Source organism: Misgurnus anguillicaudatus, chromosome 22 (assembly GCF_027580225.2).
Source record: "Misgurnus anguillicaudatus chromosome 22, ASM2758022v2, whole genome shotgun sequence".
Classification (NCBI taxonomy): Eukaryota; Metazoa; Chordata; class Actinopteri; order Cypriniformes; family Cobitidae; genus Misgurnus; species Misgurnus anguillicaudatus.
The window spans coordinates 47,467,602-47,480,715 of record NC_073358.2 but is presented as its reverse complement, the minus strand read 5'-3'; the positions used below and the strand labels follow the sequence as shown (position 1 = coordinate 47,480,715).

The 13,114-nt window shown below is 37.3% G+C and overlaps 1 protein-coding gene across 2 annotated transcripts in view; it reads right to left on the bottom strand.

The window, feature by feature from the left end:
• nos1 (nitric oxide synthase 1 (neuronal)) overlaps positions 1 to 13,114 on the bottom strand; it is a 93,197-nt gene that overhangs the window by 28,842 nt on the left and 51,241 nt on the right. For both annotated transcript variants that reach the window (XM_055198433.2, XM_073861134.1), the window contains exons 12-16: positions 10,340 to 10,514; positions 7,607 to 7,708; positions 5,892 to 6,086; positions 4,036 to 4,121; positions 3,393 to 3,537 (exon numbers count right to left, since the gene is read on the bottom strand). In XM_055198433.2, coding sequence (XP_055054408.1) covers positions 3,393 to 3,537; positions 4,036 to 4,121; positions 5,892 to 6,086; positions 7,607 to 7,708; positions 10,340 to 10,514 — 703 coding nt within the window. The remainder of the gene's footprint in view (positions 1 to 3,392; positions 3,538 to 4,035; positions 4,122 to 5,891; positions 6,087 to 7,606; positions 7,709 to 10,339; positions 10,515 to 13,114) is intronic.

Sequence of the window (13,114 nt, the reverse complement as noted above, 5' to 3'; positions counted from 1 at the left end):
TTTGTTATTTTTAATGTCAAAAATGACAATCGTTTTGCTATATAAGACCCTTATGCTTTGTTTGGGATTGTCTATAGTCCTTTGAAACTCCGTTGAAAAAAACTGTTAAGTGTTGAGTTAAGTATTAAATGTTGGGCTCTATTAAAGTCCATTAAAATTAGAAAAATCCTGCAATGTTTTCCTCAAAAAACATAATTTCTTCTCGACTGAACAAAGAAAGACATCAACATTTTGGATGACATGGTGGTGAGTAAATTATCTGGATTTTTCTTTTAAGAAAATGGACTAATCCTTTAACAAAGTTTTGTTTTGGCTTATGAATATTTTTATTGTAAGGATCTATATTTATAAACTACTGTGCTCCAAAACACTGACAAAATTAGCATTTACGAGGTATAAGCATTCAAAACTTCTCTTATTTCCATCAATGCAGATGACATCATTCTGCACTTTAGCTACTTATAACATCCAGGCTAAGAAATAAATTTAATTCAGGGTTCCCACAGCTTAGTTAACTTCAAATTCAAGGACCTTTCAAGGACTTTACAGGTCCAATACCCTCAAATTCAAGGACTAAATGTGGGGACATATTTCAAGTGAGAGCAAGGTTACATCAGGTTAGATACATTGTTACAGTTCCCTTTCAAGGGAACGCACGCTGCATCACTACGGTGACACTTTTGGGACACCTCCAGGAGTAAGTGCGTCAGAATGTGTAAATCAAATTTAACTAATGATGAGGCTTAACGACAAAGACAGGGTGACGTGGGAACCAGGAAGTATATCGCTATCTGAAATATTGCCAAAGACGGCGTTACAGGGACGCAGGAAATATGGCAAGGGGAACGCAGCGTCTTGTTCCATTCTCAGGGAACAACAGTTACATATGTAACCCGATACGTTTTCACGTGTCAAACACAACTATGCAAAAAACACTTTAAAAAAGAAAAACTCCAGTTACTCTTGTTGTTTGTAAATACAGGACACATTCTTTATTTCATACCATTGTTATTCCAATTAATTTATAACCGGCAGCAAATGTTTGTTCATACCATAAGTGTTGGTTAAGTTTTAGAGATATTTTAGGGATTGTTAGCACAAGAAAAAACACACACAATGTGCATTAGAATGGGATGCACGTTATCTCTTGATCCTGATGCATTGCCAAAAAGGGCGTGACGTTAATGAAAACATTGTACGACGCCTAACGAGCAACTAATTCATCGCAATACAATTAACAAAAAAGATGCAGCAGTGCGTGTGTCGGGGCACTCGCCCTCGGGACAAGCAGAGAGAAAAGAGAGACAAAAGTATCATCTGCATTTAAATCACGCAGCAACGAGAATGCACGATCAAGATTGATTATTCGTGCCGATAAAAAAAAACGTTATGCATTATAACTGCTGCCCCTAGGCTAAAGACTTGATCGAGTGCATTTGTGACACAGTCTGTTTTTTAATGCCTCTCATAGTTTCGAGTTTTATGTGATCTTAACTTAAACTACAGCTCTGTGCGCGGGCGAGTCAATTTTCACATCCCCTGGCATTTCAAATACACTCGTGGAGGACACATTTGTGACATCCAAGCTTTCGCGCAGTTAGTTTTTTTCGTGTGAAAATGACATGAGAATAAATCTCGCACGAAGTGCAAACTATAGCAATGCACTGGAAAACGGATTCTGATGGGGTTCAAATGTAAAAGGGAATGTGTGGATAACTATGCCAATTTTGGATTTTGTCAATGTGAGCTGTAAGAAACTGTTTATGTGCAAATCCATTTGAGGACCCTAAAATTTGGAAAAAGGATCCAGAAAGGGTTATATCATGAGAAATCAAATTTTTCTTGAATTTCTGAGAACACACTGTAACTTTTAGGTTAACTTAAAGGAATAGTCCATTTTCTTAAAAGAAAAATCCAGATAATTTACTCACCACCATGTCATCCAAAATGTTGATGTCTTTCTTTGTTCAGCCGAGAAGAAATTATGTTTTTTGAGGAAAACACTGCAGGATTTTTCTCATTTTAATGGACTTTAATAAAGCCAACATTTAATACTTAACAGTTTTTTTCAACAAAGTTTCAAAGGCCTATAAACAATCCCAAACGATGCATAAGGGTCTTATCTAGCAAAACGATTGTCATTTTTGATAAGAAAAATAAAAAATATCCACTTTTAAACCACAACTTCTCGTCTAGATCCGGTCGTGATGCGCCAGCTGACCCCACGCAATACGTCATGACGTCAAGAGGTCACAGAGGACGAACGCGAAACTCCGCCTCAGTGTTTAAAAATGTGTTGAAAGAGGACCGTTCCTACGTTGTTGTATGTCAACTGATACTAATTAATGTCTTTGTGTCAGTTTATTGTTTAAAATGGTCCGCAAATGTGCGTTTTATATATCTAACACGTGACCTCCCTACGTCACTACGAATTTACGTTAGGTCGCGCTGGACCGGATCTAGACGAGAAGTTGTGGTTTAAAAGTGGATATTTTTTATTTTTCTTGTCAAAAATGACAATCGTTTCGCTAGATAAGACCCTTATGCCTCGTTTGGGATCGTTTATAGTCCTTTGACACTCCATTAAAAAAAAACTGTTACGTGTTGAGTTAAGTATTAAATGTTGGGCTCTATTAAAGTCCATTAAAATGAGAAAAATCCTGCAATGTTTTCCTCAAAAAACATAATTTCTTCTCGACTGAACAAAGAAAGACATCAACATTTTGGATGACATGGTGGTGAGTAAATTATCTGGATTTTTCTTTTAAGAAAATGGAATATTCCTTTAAAGACATATCATGGAAAATGTTTAATGTTTAAATTGGGTCCCCAGTGCTTCTATCAAACCTAGAAAATATGAAAGATCAATTTGGTAACTTAGTTTTGGTAAACCATTCTCTGCAAGCATGTGAAAAAATAGGTCATTAAAATTTGTCTCCCCTTGTGATGTCAGAAGTAAATAATACAGCCCCTTAATCTGCACTATTCAACCACAGCACTGCCATTTAGTGCAGAGATCAACTCATTTGCATTTTAAAGGACACACCCAAAACGGCACATTTTTGCTCACACCTACAAAGCATGCTTTTAACATGCTATAATAAATTATCTATATGGTATTTTGAGTTAGAACTTCACATATGTACACATATGGTGGGGACACCAAAGATTTATTTTACACCCTAAAAAAGTCTTGTGAAATGTCCCCTTTAAAAATTTCTGTCTACTTTAAAGAGCATTTTTTGGAACTAAGGACTACAAAACAACCAAGGTGATGTCACAGGTATGACATCAAAACTTCACAATCTTTGTTTACACACATATTGGGTGACATCATTCAGTGATGTCACAGTTATGACATCAACTTATCACTATAGACCTTTTTTATTTACCTTTGCATCGAACGCATGCTTGAAAATCTCACAGAGCGTTTTAGCGTAATCCTGCGATTTTCCGGTTTCTGTGGCGAACAGGATGGTCGCTTTCACTCTTTTAGCCATGGCTTGTCCCATGAGTTTGGCCGAGAATTTCACAGCCCTGTAGATCGAACAAATACACACAGAAACATCAGCATGAATAAACTGCCTCTTCCGTCGACTCTCAGCGAGATTTACTCGCTGACAGAAGCTCTCCCACATCTGCGAGACTACACAATCACATAAATGTAGCTACTAATATCCTGCGGGCAATTACCGTAATAGCTCGCAAACTGAACAGTAAAGGGACATTGAAAGAAACCCGATTATGAGCGCGGTTCAGGGAGTGCGATTTGTGCTCTGGAGTACATTGCTTTGTGCTCACTTCAGCCATTATATTTCTACTGTAATAATGGGGAAATTGGGTAGAAAGCGATCTTAAACAGCCATTAACAAAACTGCTTGCTGAAGTTCCTGTGCTATGGATTGTAATTTACAAATGGTGGAGGCGCTGCAGACAGACGGCATTCAGAACCATTGCAATGTACTGCTGAGGTCAAGAATTGTACGCTTTACACCAAAACAAACGATGAAGGATCACGACCCTTCATTCACTCACTTGGCAAGTTTCTTAAAGCCGATCGCTCTCTTTTTAGTGGGCGTTCCATTCACCCCTTTCCACACATGTGTGTTCCAAGGGTCAGGCTGGAGAGAGAGAGAGAGAGAGAGAGAGAGAGAGAGACATACTGAAAAAAATTTAGAGCTTGAATGCATTTTACGCTGGTTTGAATCATCATTGGGTAGAAAACTACTGCACATTATACAACAGTTCTTTCTGGTTCTCGAATCTGATTGGCTAAGAGCTATGCGATATTGTACTGATAACGGCACAGTAACCGCTTCACCTTTCGTATCATTCCACCACCTAGTGAATGGAGGTCCTAAACAGGCTCATCTCTGAATGGAAAAACACAGACGCCCTGTTTTTAAACACTCTCCGTTTGTCTCATTAGTTCACTAGCTCGTAAATCAGTCGGTGAATCCCAATCGGAAGTTATTATTCCGTTAAAGATCAGCGCTCTTGGATGTTACGTTAAAGTTAATGGGAGAAATGTCTTGTCACATCGTGTGGACGATTAACACTTGGAAAGAGGAATGGAAACATTAATTTTTTCTGGAGCTATATCTCTTATCAGAACGCGAAAACACCGTGGAACTGCAGGTAAGCACCGCAGCTTTTAAATGTGGACAGTGATCATTTATTTAATCGCGACGTGACTATTAAAACATGTTATGAGATATCGCCACTGGTATATTTATAAGCAGCATGCAAAAACATCTCTCTGACACTTATAAAAAACAGTTTTATATAGTACTGACAAGAACAAAGTTTAATAATAATCGAGTGCTCGTATCGCGTTAAGATGAAATGGGAAACCAATAGTAACATATAAGTATAGTTTTATTAACTTTTCCTCGCGCCAAAACAATAACAACACAAAATACACTAAATATGAATAAGAAAACAAATAATAGTTTTATCATGACACCAAATACTGCTGATTTGATCTCATTTTGACCATCAAAAACAAACAAGGCGAATATCAGAGCCAGGGTATCTCTTTCAGAGAGGGCGGTGGTCAGCGGGCCGAGTGAACACTGACGTCCGCTCATGCTTTGGTTCTCATACGTACCGAATCTCACTAAGCAAACGTTCAAACAGGCGCTATCTTTACTAATCGACTGTAGATTTAAATATAATAAATATATATTCTAACTAATCTTAAACTACACTTTGTTACCAAGAAACGTTAATAAAAAGAAACGCCTATCCGTCCATTGAGTTATTATGAGCTTCAAAGCAGCCGAAAGTTTTACCTGTCATTCTGGCAGCCCTCAAATCCGTGGCGGAAGATGGTAGTTCTCAAACAAAGAGGCTTTTAAAATAACTCCGTTGTTGTTTTCTAGTTTTCGTTTTTCAAACGTGTGCCGTCGAACTGTTGTATAAAAGCAATATCGCTCTCGGAGTCGTGTGATATAGAGCTATATCACACTCCTACTCGAGCCATATTGCTTAAGTAGCTACATCTCTGACTATACCCCATGCTAAGGAATTCTGGATAAATATTTTTGGCGATGGGAATCTGAATTAAAGAATATTGCAAAACAGATGAATGGTTTTTGGACACTACTTTAAGGATCAAATTAATGTTAGGGGTACAAAACATTCAATTGTAGTTTTAAAGGTACACAACAGGTACAGTAATGTATCCAAAAAGGTAAAACATTGTATTGTTTTGTATACCTGTAAAGGTACAAAAATAAACCTTAAGGTACCATGCAAATGACAGAAAGGGGTACAGTTTTGTACGTTTTTCTGACAGTGTACCACTCTTTTTTACTATTATAGGATTAAAAGGATTTTTGGTTTTGATAGCTGCCAAAAAACATTAAAAGTGAATTAGAAAGACAAACCTGGTACTCAAAGGAGGGCGTAAGGCGATAGTTGAGCATTTCCTGATGGAATACAGGTGTAATGCTTCCCGACATGGGTGGGACTATCCACACCCAATCGCCCGGGCAACCGCCTCTCACCCTGTACTCATTCTCCATGTGTTTCATGAAGGACTCGGTGGCTGAGTGATGGTCTACGATAGTAACCTTTGATATCTGTAAAAATGTTTTTACTTGTCAAAATGTATCAACAACAGAATCTTTATTTAAAAAGACAAAAGACAAGATTATTTTCCTTTATATACTAAACTCTGCTTTTTATGTGAACAACATCAATAAACACAAAATTGTGTAATTATGCGCACAATTATTTTCATATACTCATTCTGGACATTCTGTAGTACTTAACGGAGAACCTTTATATCTTATAATAAAACCCATTTTAATTTTTTAATGCCATAGCAAATGTTTTTTTTAGCAAAAATCAGGTGTAAACAACATTAAATATGATATTTAAGATTAATATATATATAAATAAGAAAACTAAACTAAATTTGGAATTTTTATTTCAAATTAATTCAGTTCAATTCAACATCTGCATTTATTGAAGATTAAAAGAGTAAAATGAGCACAGCTATTCACCAATATCTTATTTATTTATTAGTGTCAAAACCGGCCATATAAAAGCCTTCTATTGGGAAATAAGTAGGGATGCACTGAATGTTCGGCAACCAAAATTATTTGGCGAAAATAGCAAAAAGCTCGAACAAGTGAAAAGGTGGAATAAATTTTACAGAACAATGAGGTCTTTGCTGAAGCAGACACAGTGCCGGCCCGAGCCTCTTGGGGGCACTAACACGAATTTGTTTGGGCCACCCCCCACCAATTTTTTATTAAAAAATAAAGAAATTGCAAATGTTCATAAAAAGAACAAAGTAAGGTCTAAAATTAGCATTAGGTACATAAATCAAATCAAATGAATTATAACACTGTCTTTATTGTATGAATTAAATATAATAATAATTTTTTTAGAGCTACAGAAGTGATTTTCTCTTTGTCTTGGGTTGTTCGATTAACATTAATGACACAGACTTAAGTAGGTTAATTGAGGTTCCTGTCTCTTTAAGAGAAGCACGGACCTGGTTTCTGCCTATCTATACATAAACCTAAGACATAAACAAATGTTTTTATTGGAAAAAGAATACTGTGGAGATCATTTTGTTTGTATGTGCCCTGTCAAGAACAGAAAGATTTTATGTTCGCTTGCTTTCTACCAACATTTAACACTTGTATACAATAGTATACAGTTGGCCTATTAGCTAGCTTATTTCTGCATCAAATTATTTTTATTGAACATGGGTCGGATCTATTTAACATTCAACTGACCAACATAATAAGAGAGGCACCGCATAGCTTCCATGAAGGAGTAATCTCTCACCTGGTTACGTGATTTACTATTTTTCCCCTATTGCACGTCTGATAAACTTTAATTTGTACATATTTTATTTTGTTAATAATTAATATTTAATTATTTAATTTAAGTATTTAATTATTTTGATTATTTTTAAATGCTGGATTATGCAACAGACATGAAATTTATTGCCTTTACGCAGTTAATTAATAAACAATTGGCATCTGCCTTTCTCGTGCTATTGCCGATATCCCAGTGTTTTTTAAATTTACTCAAAATCAAAAAAATTTAATACATCAGTGAATCACTAAGTATGAGTTTGTACCTGAAAGCTGTACAAAACTGCGATGTTGATCTCTACCAGTGCCTGGTCTTTCCACAGGGAGGATGTCTTCCTCGTGTCCAGCCCCATCATTGTGGCTACTTCCTGAATTGAAAGGATTTAATCGTATCATACAAAGACCTCTGTTTCTACTTTATTCTCACAGGATCTGATCGGAGGTTAATAGGACTGTCATTCAGTCATCAACTGTACTGTAGATCTTAATAAGACAAGGAAAGCACTTTTTGTAAAAGTTCATAACTGTAGTTAGAAGACATCAACAGATGGAATCCAGAAACAAAAACCCCTTATACTGTAAGCTATATAATTGAAAGTTTCTCATAAAGTCAAAGGTTTTTATGATGTCTACTGTAAAATTGTTAACATTATTAGATTTAAAGCAAAACAGGATCTGGATGCTTAGTCATTTAAAGGGATAGTTCGCGCAAAAATGAAAATGACCTCATGATCACTCTCAAGCCATATATATGATTATCTTTTTCATATGAACACAATCAGAGTTATATAAAAAAAATGTCCTGGCTGTTCTAAGCTTATGATTGTTGCGAATGGTGCTTTTGATTTAAAGCTCTAAAAAGTCTGTCAATCCTTTACAGAAGAAATCCATATATTTAAAGGAAAAATATTAAAACATTACAAACTAAACATGGTCATGAGAAAGTGTATTCCAAAGTATGACGTAGCGTACGAGACATTATTTAAACATTTTTTTCAAAATCTCATCCATTGTCCTCAGAAGGCCTTTTTTTAACCCCCTAGAGTCGTGTGGATTACTTCTGTGAAGGATGGATGGATGGATTTTTCTTGGCTTCAAATCAAAAGCACCATTTGCTACCATCATAAAGCTTGGAACAGCCAGGACATTTTCTAAAATAACTCCGGTTTTGTTTGTCTGAAAAAGATAATTATATACAGTGAGGAACATAAGTATTTGAACACCCAGGTATTTTGCAAGTTCTCCCACTTAGGAATCATGGAGGGGTCTGAAATTGTCATCGCATGTCCACTGTGAGAGACATAATCTAAAAAAATATCATTTATTTGTATGATACAGCTGCAAATAAGTATTTGAACACCTGTCTATCAGCTAGAATTCTAACCCTCAAAGACCTTTAAAATGTCCACCTCCACTCCATTTATTATCCTAAATTAGATGCACCTGTTTAAGGTCGCTGCATAAAGACACCTGTCCACCCCATACAATCAGTAAGAATCCAACTACTAACATGGCCAAGACCAAAGAGCTGTCCAAAGACACTAGAGACATAATTGTACACCTCCACAAGGCTGGAAAGGGCTACGGGGAAATTGCCAAGCAGCTTGGTGAAAAAAGATCCACTGTTGGAGCAATCATTTGAAAATGGAAGAAGCTAAACATGACTGTAGATCTCTCTCTGACTTTGGGCTCCATGCAAGATCTCACCTCATGGGGTCTCAATGATCCGAAGAAAGGTGAGAAATCAGCCCAGAACTACACGGGAAAAGCTGGTCAATGACCTGAAAAGAGCTGGGACCACCGTTTCCAAGGTTACTGTTGGTAACACACTAAGACGTCATGGTTTGAAATCATGCATGGCACGGAAGGTTCCCCTGCTTAAACCAGCACATGTCCAGGCCCGTCTTAAGGTTGCCAATGACCATTTGGATGATCCAGAGGAGTCATGGGAGAAAGTCATGTGGTCAGATGAGACCAAAATAGAACTTTTTGGTCATAATTCCACTACACGTGTTTAGAGGAAGAATAATGATGAGTACCATCCCAAGAACACCATCACTACTGTGAAGCATGGGGGTGGTAGCATCATGCTTTGGGGGTGTTTTTCTGCACATGGGACAGGGCGACTGCGCTGTATTAAGGAGAGGATGACCGGGGCCATGTATTGCGAGATTTTGGGGAACAACCTCCTTCCCTCAGTTTGAGCATTGAAGATGGGTCGAGGCTGGGTCTTCCAAAATGACGATGACCTGAAGCACACAGCCAGGATAACCAAGAAGTGGCTCTGTAAGAAGCATATCAAGGTTCTGGCGTGGCCTAGCCAGTCTCCAGACCTAAACCCAATAGAGAATCTTTGGAGGGAGCTCAAACTCGTGTTTCTCAGCGACAGGCCAGAAACCTGACTGATCTAGAGAAGATCTGTGTGGAGGCTACTATACCAAATATTAACACTGACTTTCTCAGGTGTTCAAATACTAATTTGCAGCTATATCATAGTTATCATAGAACTATCAAATAAATAGTAAAAAAAAACATACATTGTGATTTCTGGATTTTTTTGTTTAGATTATGTCTCTCACAGTGGACATGCACCTACGATGACAATTTCAGACCCCTCCATGATTTCTAAGTGGGAGAACTTGCAAAAAAGCAGGGTGTTCAAATACTTATTTTCCTCACTGTACATCATGACATCCGTTATTGGCTTACTGTGTTTTAAAAGTTAAAACTGTGGTACAAAGGAAATGTGCATTTACATTTAAAGCTGTCTGTGTGAATGAGGGTGCCATTCAATAAGTGATAATCACTACATATTAGATCATATAATTAATGTTATCCATTAAAATAGATAATGAACCACAATCTGATATTGCTTATTTCCAATAATATAATATTTTTTGTTAAGGTAAAATGTCCATTACCAAGCAAGTTTATTATATGGGTTTATTCTCTAAGGATGCAAGCGAGGCATTGTATGTGGTGTATTTTTGGTACATTACCTCCAGTATGTTGTAACGTGAGCTGTCGCAGAAGTCCCTGACGCCGATCTCAGTGCCCATGTACCATCCACTGAAGGGACAGGCAGTAAACTCCAGCCCACCGATCTCCAGCAGCATGTTAGACACAGCTGGAAGACCGTACCACTTTAGATTCAGCTTCTTAAACCAGTCGAACCTGCACAGACAGAGTAAGACGAAATTAAAAATATTACCCCGAATACTCGAATATTACCACGATTCACACTGCAAAGCTTATAATAATGATTTATATGTTGACCTGTCAGGTTGGATATTGTGGGAAACGTCACAATGTAAACAAGCATAAGGATAAGTATGTAACGTAACCTGAAATTTTATGTTTCAAACAGAGATGGCGATAGAGAGGCAAAGTTTCGGATTGGAGCTTTAAAGGAATAGTCTACTCATTTTCAATATTAAAATATGTTATTACCTTAACTAAGAATTGTTGATACATCCCTCTATCATCTGTGTGCGTGCACGTAAGCGCTGGAGCGCGCTGCGACGCTTCGATAGCATTTAGCTTAGCCCCATTCATTCAATGGTACCAATCTGAGATAAAGTTAGAAGTGACCAAACACATCAATGTTTTTCCTATTTAAGACGAGTAGTTATACGAGCAAGTTTGGTGGTACAAAATAAAACGTAGCGCTTTTCTAAGCGGATTTAAAAGAGTAACTATATTATATGGCGTAATAGCACTTTTGGGAGTACTTCGACTCGCCTGAAAAGTCCGCTCCCCTTCTCCCTCTCATAATGGGAGAGGGAGGGTGTTACTGCGCCGATTCGAAGTACTCCCAAAAGTGCTATTACGACATAAAATGTAGCTCCTCTTTTAAATCCGCTTAGAAAAGAGCTACGTTTTATTTTGTACCACCAAACTTGCTCGTATAACTACTCGTCTTAAATAGGAAAAACGTTGATGTGTTTGGTCACTTCTAACTTTATCTCAGATTGGTACCATTGAATGAATGGGGCTAAGCTAAATGCTATCGAAGCGTCGCAGCGCGCTCCAGCGCTTACGTGCACGCACACAGATGATAGAGGGATGTATCAACAATTCTTAGTTAAGGTAATAACATATTTTAATATTGAAAATGAGTAGACTATTCCTTTAAGGAAATAATGGCGTTATGAAGTTGACCACAAAGTGAGTTGAGGCTGATGAGTTGTTGTTTTTTTAAACATACTTTTGTCTGTTATCTGAAAAGAAGATTGATGTATTTGTCTCATGGTTATTAAGGATATTAATGAAAAGTTCTTCATGATGATTTCTTGGCATATGTAGATGTACCACATTAAGCTTGGATTAGATTTCTGTTTACAGCTTTTATTATAATTTCTCAGTAAAAGCGCACACAGTTAGGTATGCCAAAATGATCATTATCTGTAAACCTGCACCTGCAGGCTCCTCAGGTGTCGTGCTGAAGGGCTAACATCCCCGGCGCCTGTTGTTAACACAGAAGCTGTGTTCCTGTGAAAGAGCTGATCAACGCAGTAACATTCGCACAATTATGTGGCTTAATGTAGCTGAGTTTGCGTGTAATTACTGCAGCATTATACAAACATTTCTTCGCTAATGAATACGTAAATGCTAAATGTCGTCCATTAAGATGCTTGCTTGGCTTTTTGGTTCCTTGAGTGTTTCGAATCAACAACACAATAATACTGTAGGCATAATAGCACACATTAAGAGTCTTGGGGTTAAAAACGTTGACAACTTTCAGCAAATTTGCTCTGGTGTGCTCGCTATAATGATAGTGTTTAAAGAGGTCCTATTATGCGATTCCACTTTTCCAACTTTAGTTAGTGCGTAATGTTGCTGTGTAGACAAAGATCTGCTTGGTTATAAACCTCAAAGTTAAGGCCATAGATATGTATAAAGGCTAGATGTCTCGCCCGCGCTGCTGGCCAGTTGAGTGGAACGTCCGCATTTTGGCGGCCATCTTACCACAGGGCGCTCTCTCACTCGTAGCATTGAGTTTTAATGATGCAGGTACTTTTAAATGACCTTGCTTAATTTTTTTTACCAATTTTCGAACGGTTTGGTTTGTTATAAACGTCAAAGATGTACCTATGACACTGCATACTTATACTAAAAATAAATAAAAAATTCATGAAACATGTTAAATCGTCCAGAATTATAGCCACGTTAATAACGTTTGTAAAAAAACAAACCGTTTGAAAATCTGTAAAAAATTGAGCAAGTTATGGTCATTTAAAAGTACCTGCACCATTAAACTCAATGCTACGAGTGAGCGAGCTGTCTGAGGTAAGATGGCCGCCAGGTGACGACGTTAGAGACTCCGCTGTAGCCTTTATACATATCTATGGTTAAGGCTATAACAAGCAGCTAATAAAGGACTATAGCTCTCTTCTCCCTTACATCGTGATGTCACAATCTATTAGATTTGAATAAACAGAGTTAGTCTAAGCAGATGCAACTACCCGTAATGTAAGGGCCCATTGCATATTTCTGAAGGGGGGACTTTACAGAACAAGAAACTTAATAGCCCGTTTTATGAAAATGGAAACAGCGGGGTAGAATAAAGTTCAAATATATCAAAATTATGTTTATTTGAAAAACGAGAAAAGCATGAACACCTATTGCAGTGCACTCCAAAAACATAAGCAAGACTTAAAAACGCATAATAGGATTCCACACATAAAGGGACCAGAATTCATGATGTTGGATGAATCGCAAAATAAATTATAATGCAAAAGTAACCAGACTTGGTTACCACATTTGTTCGACAT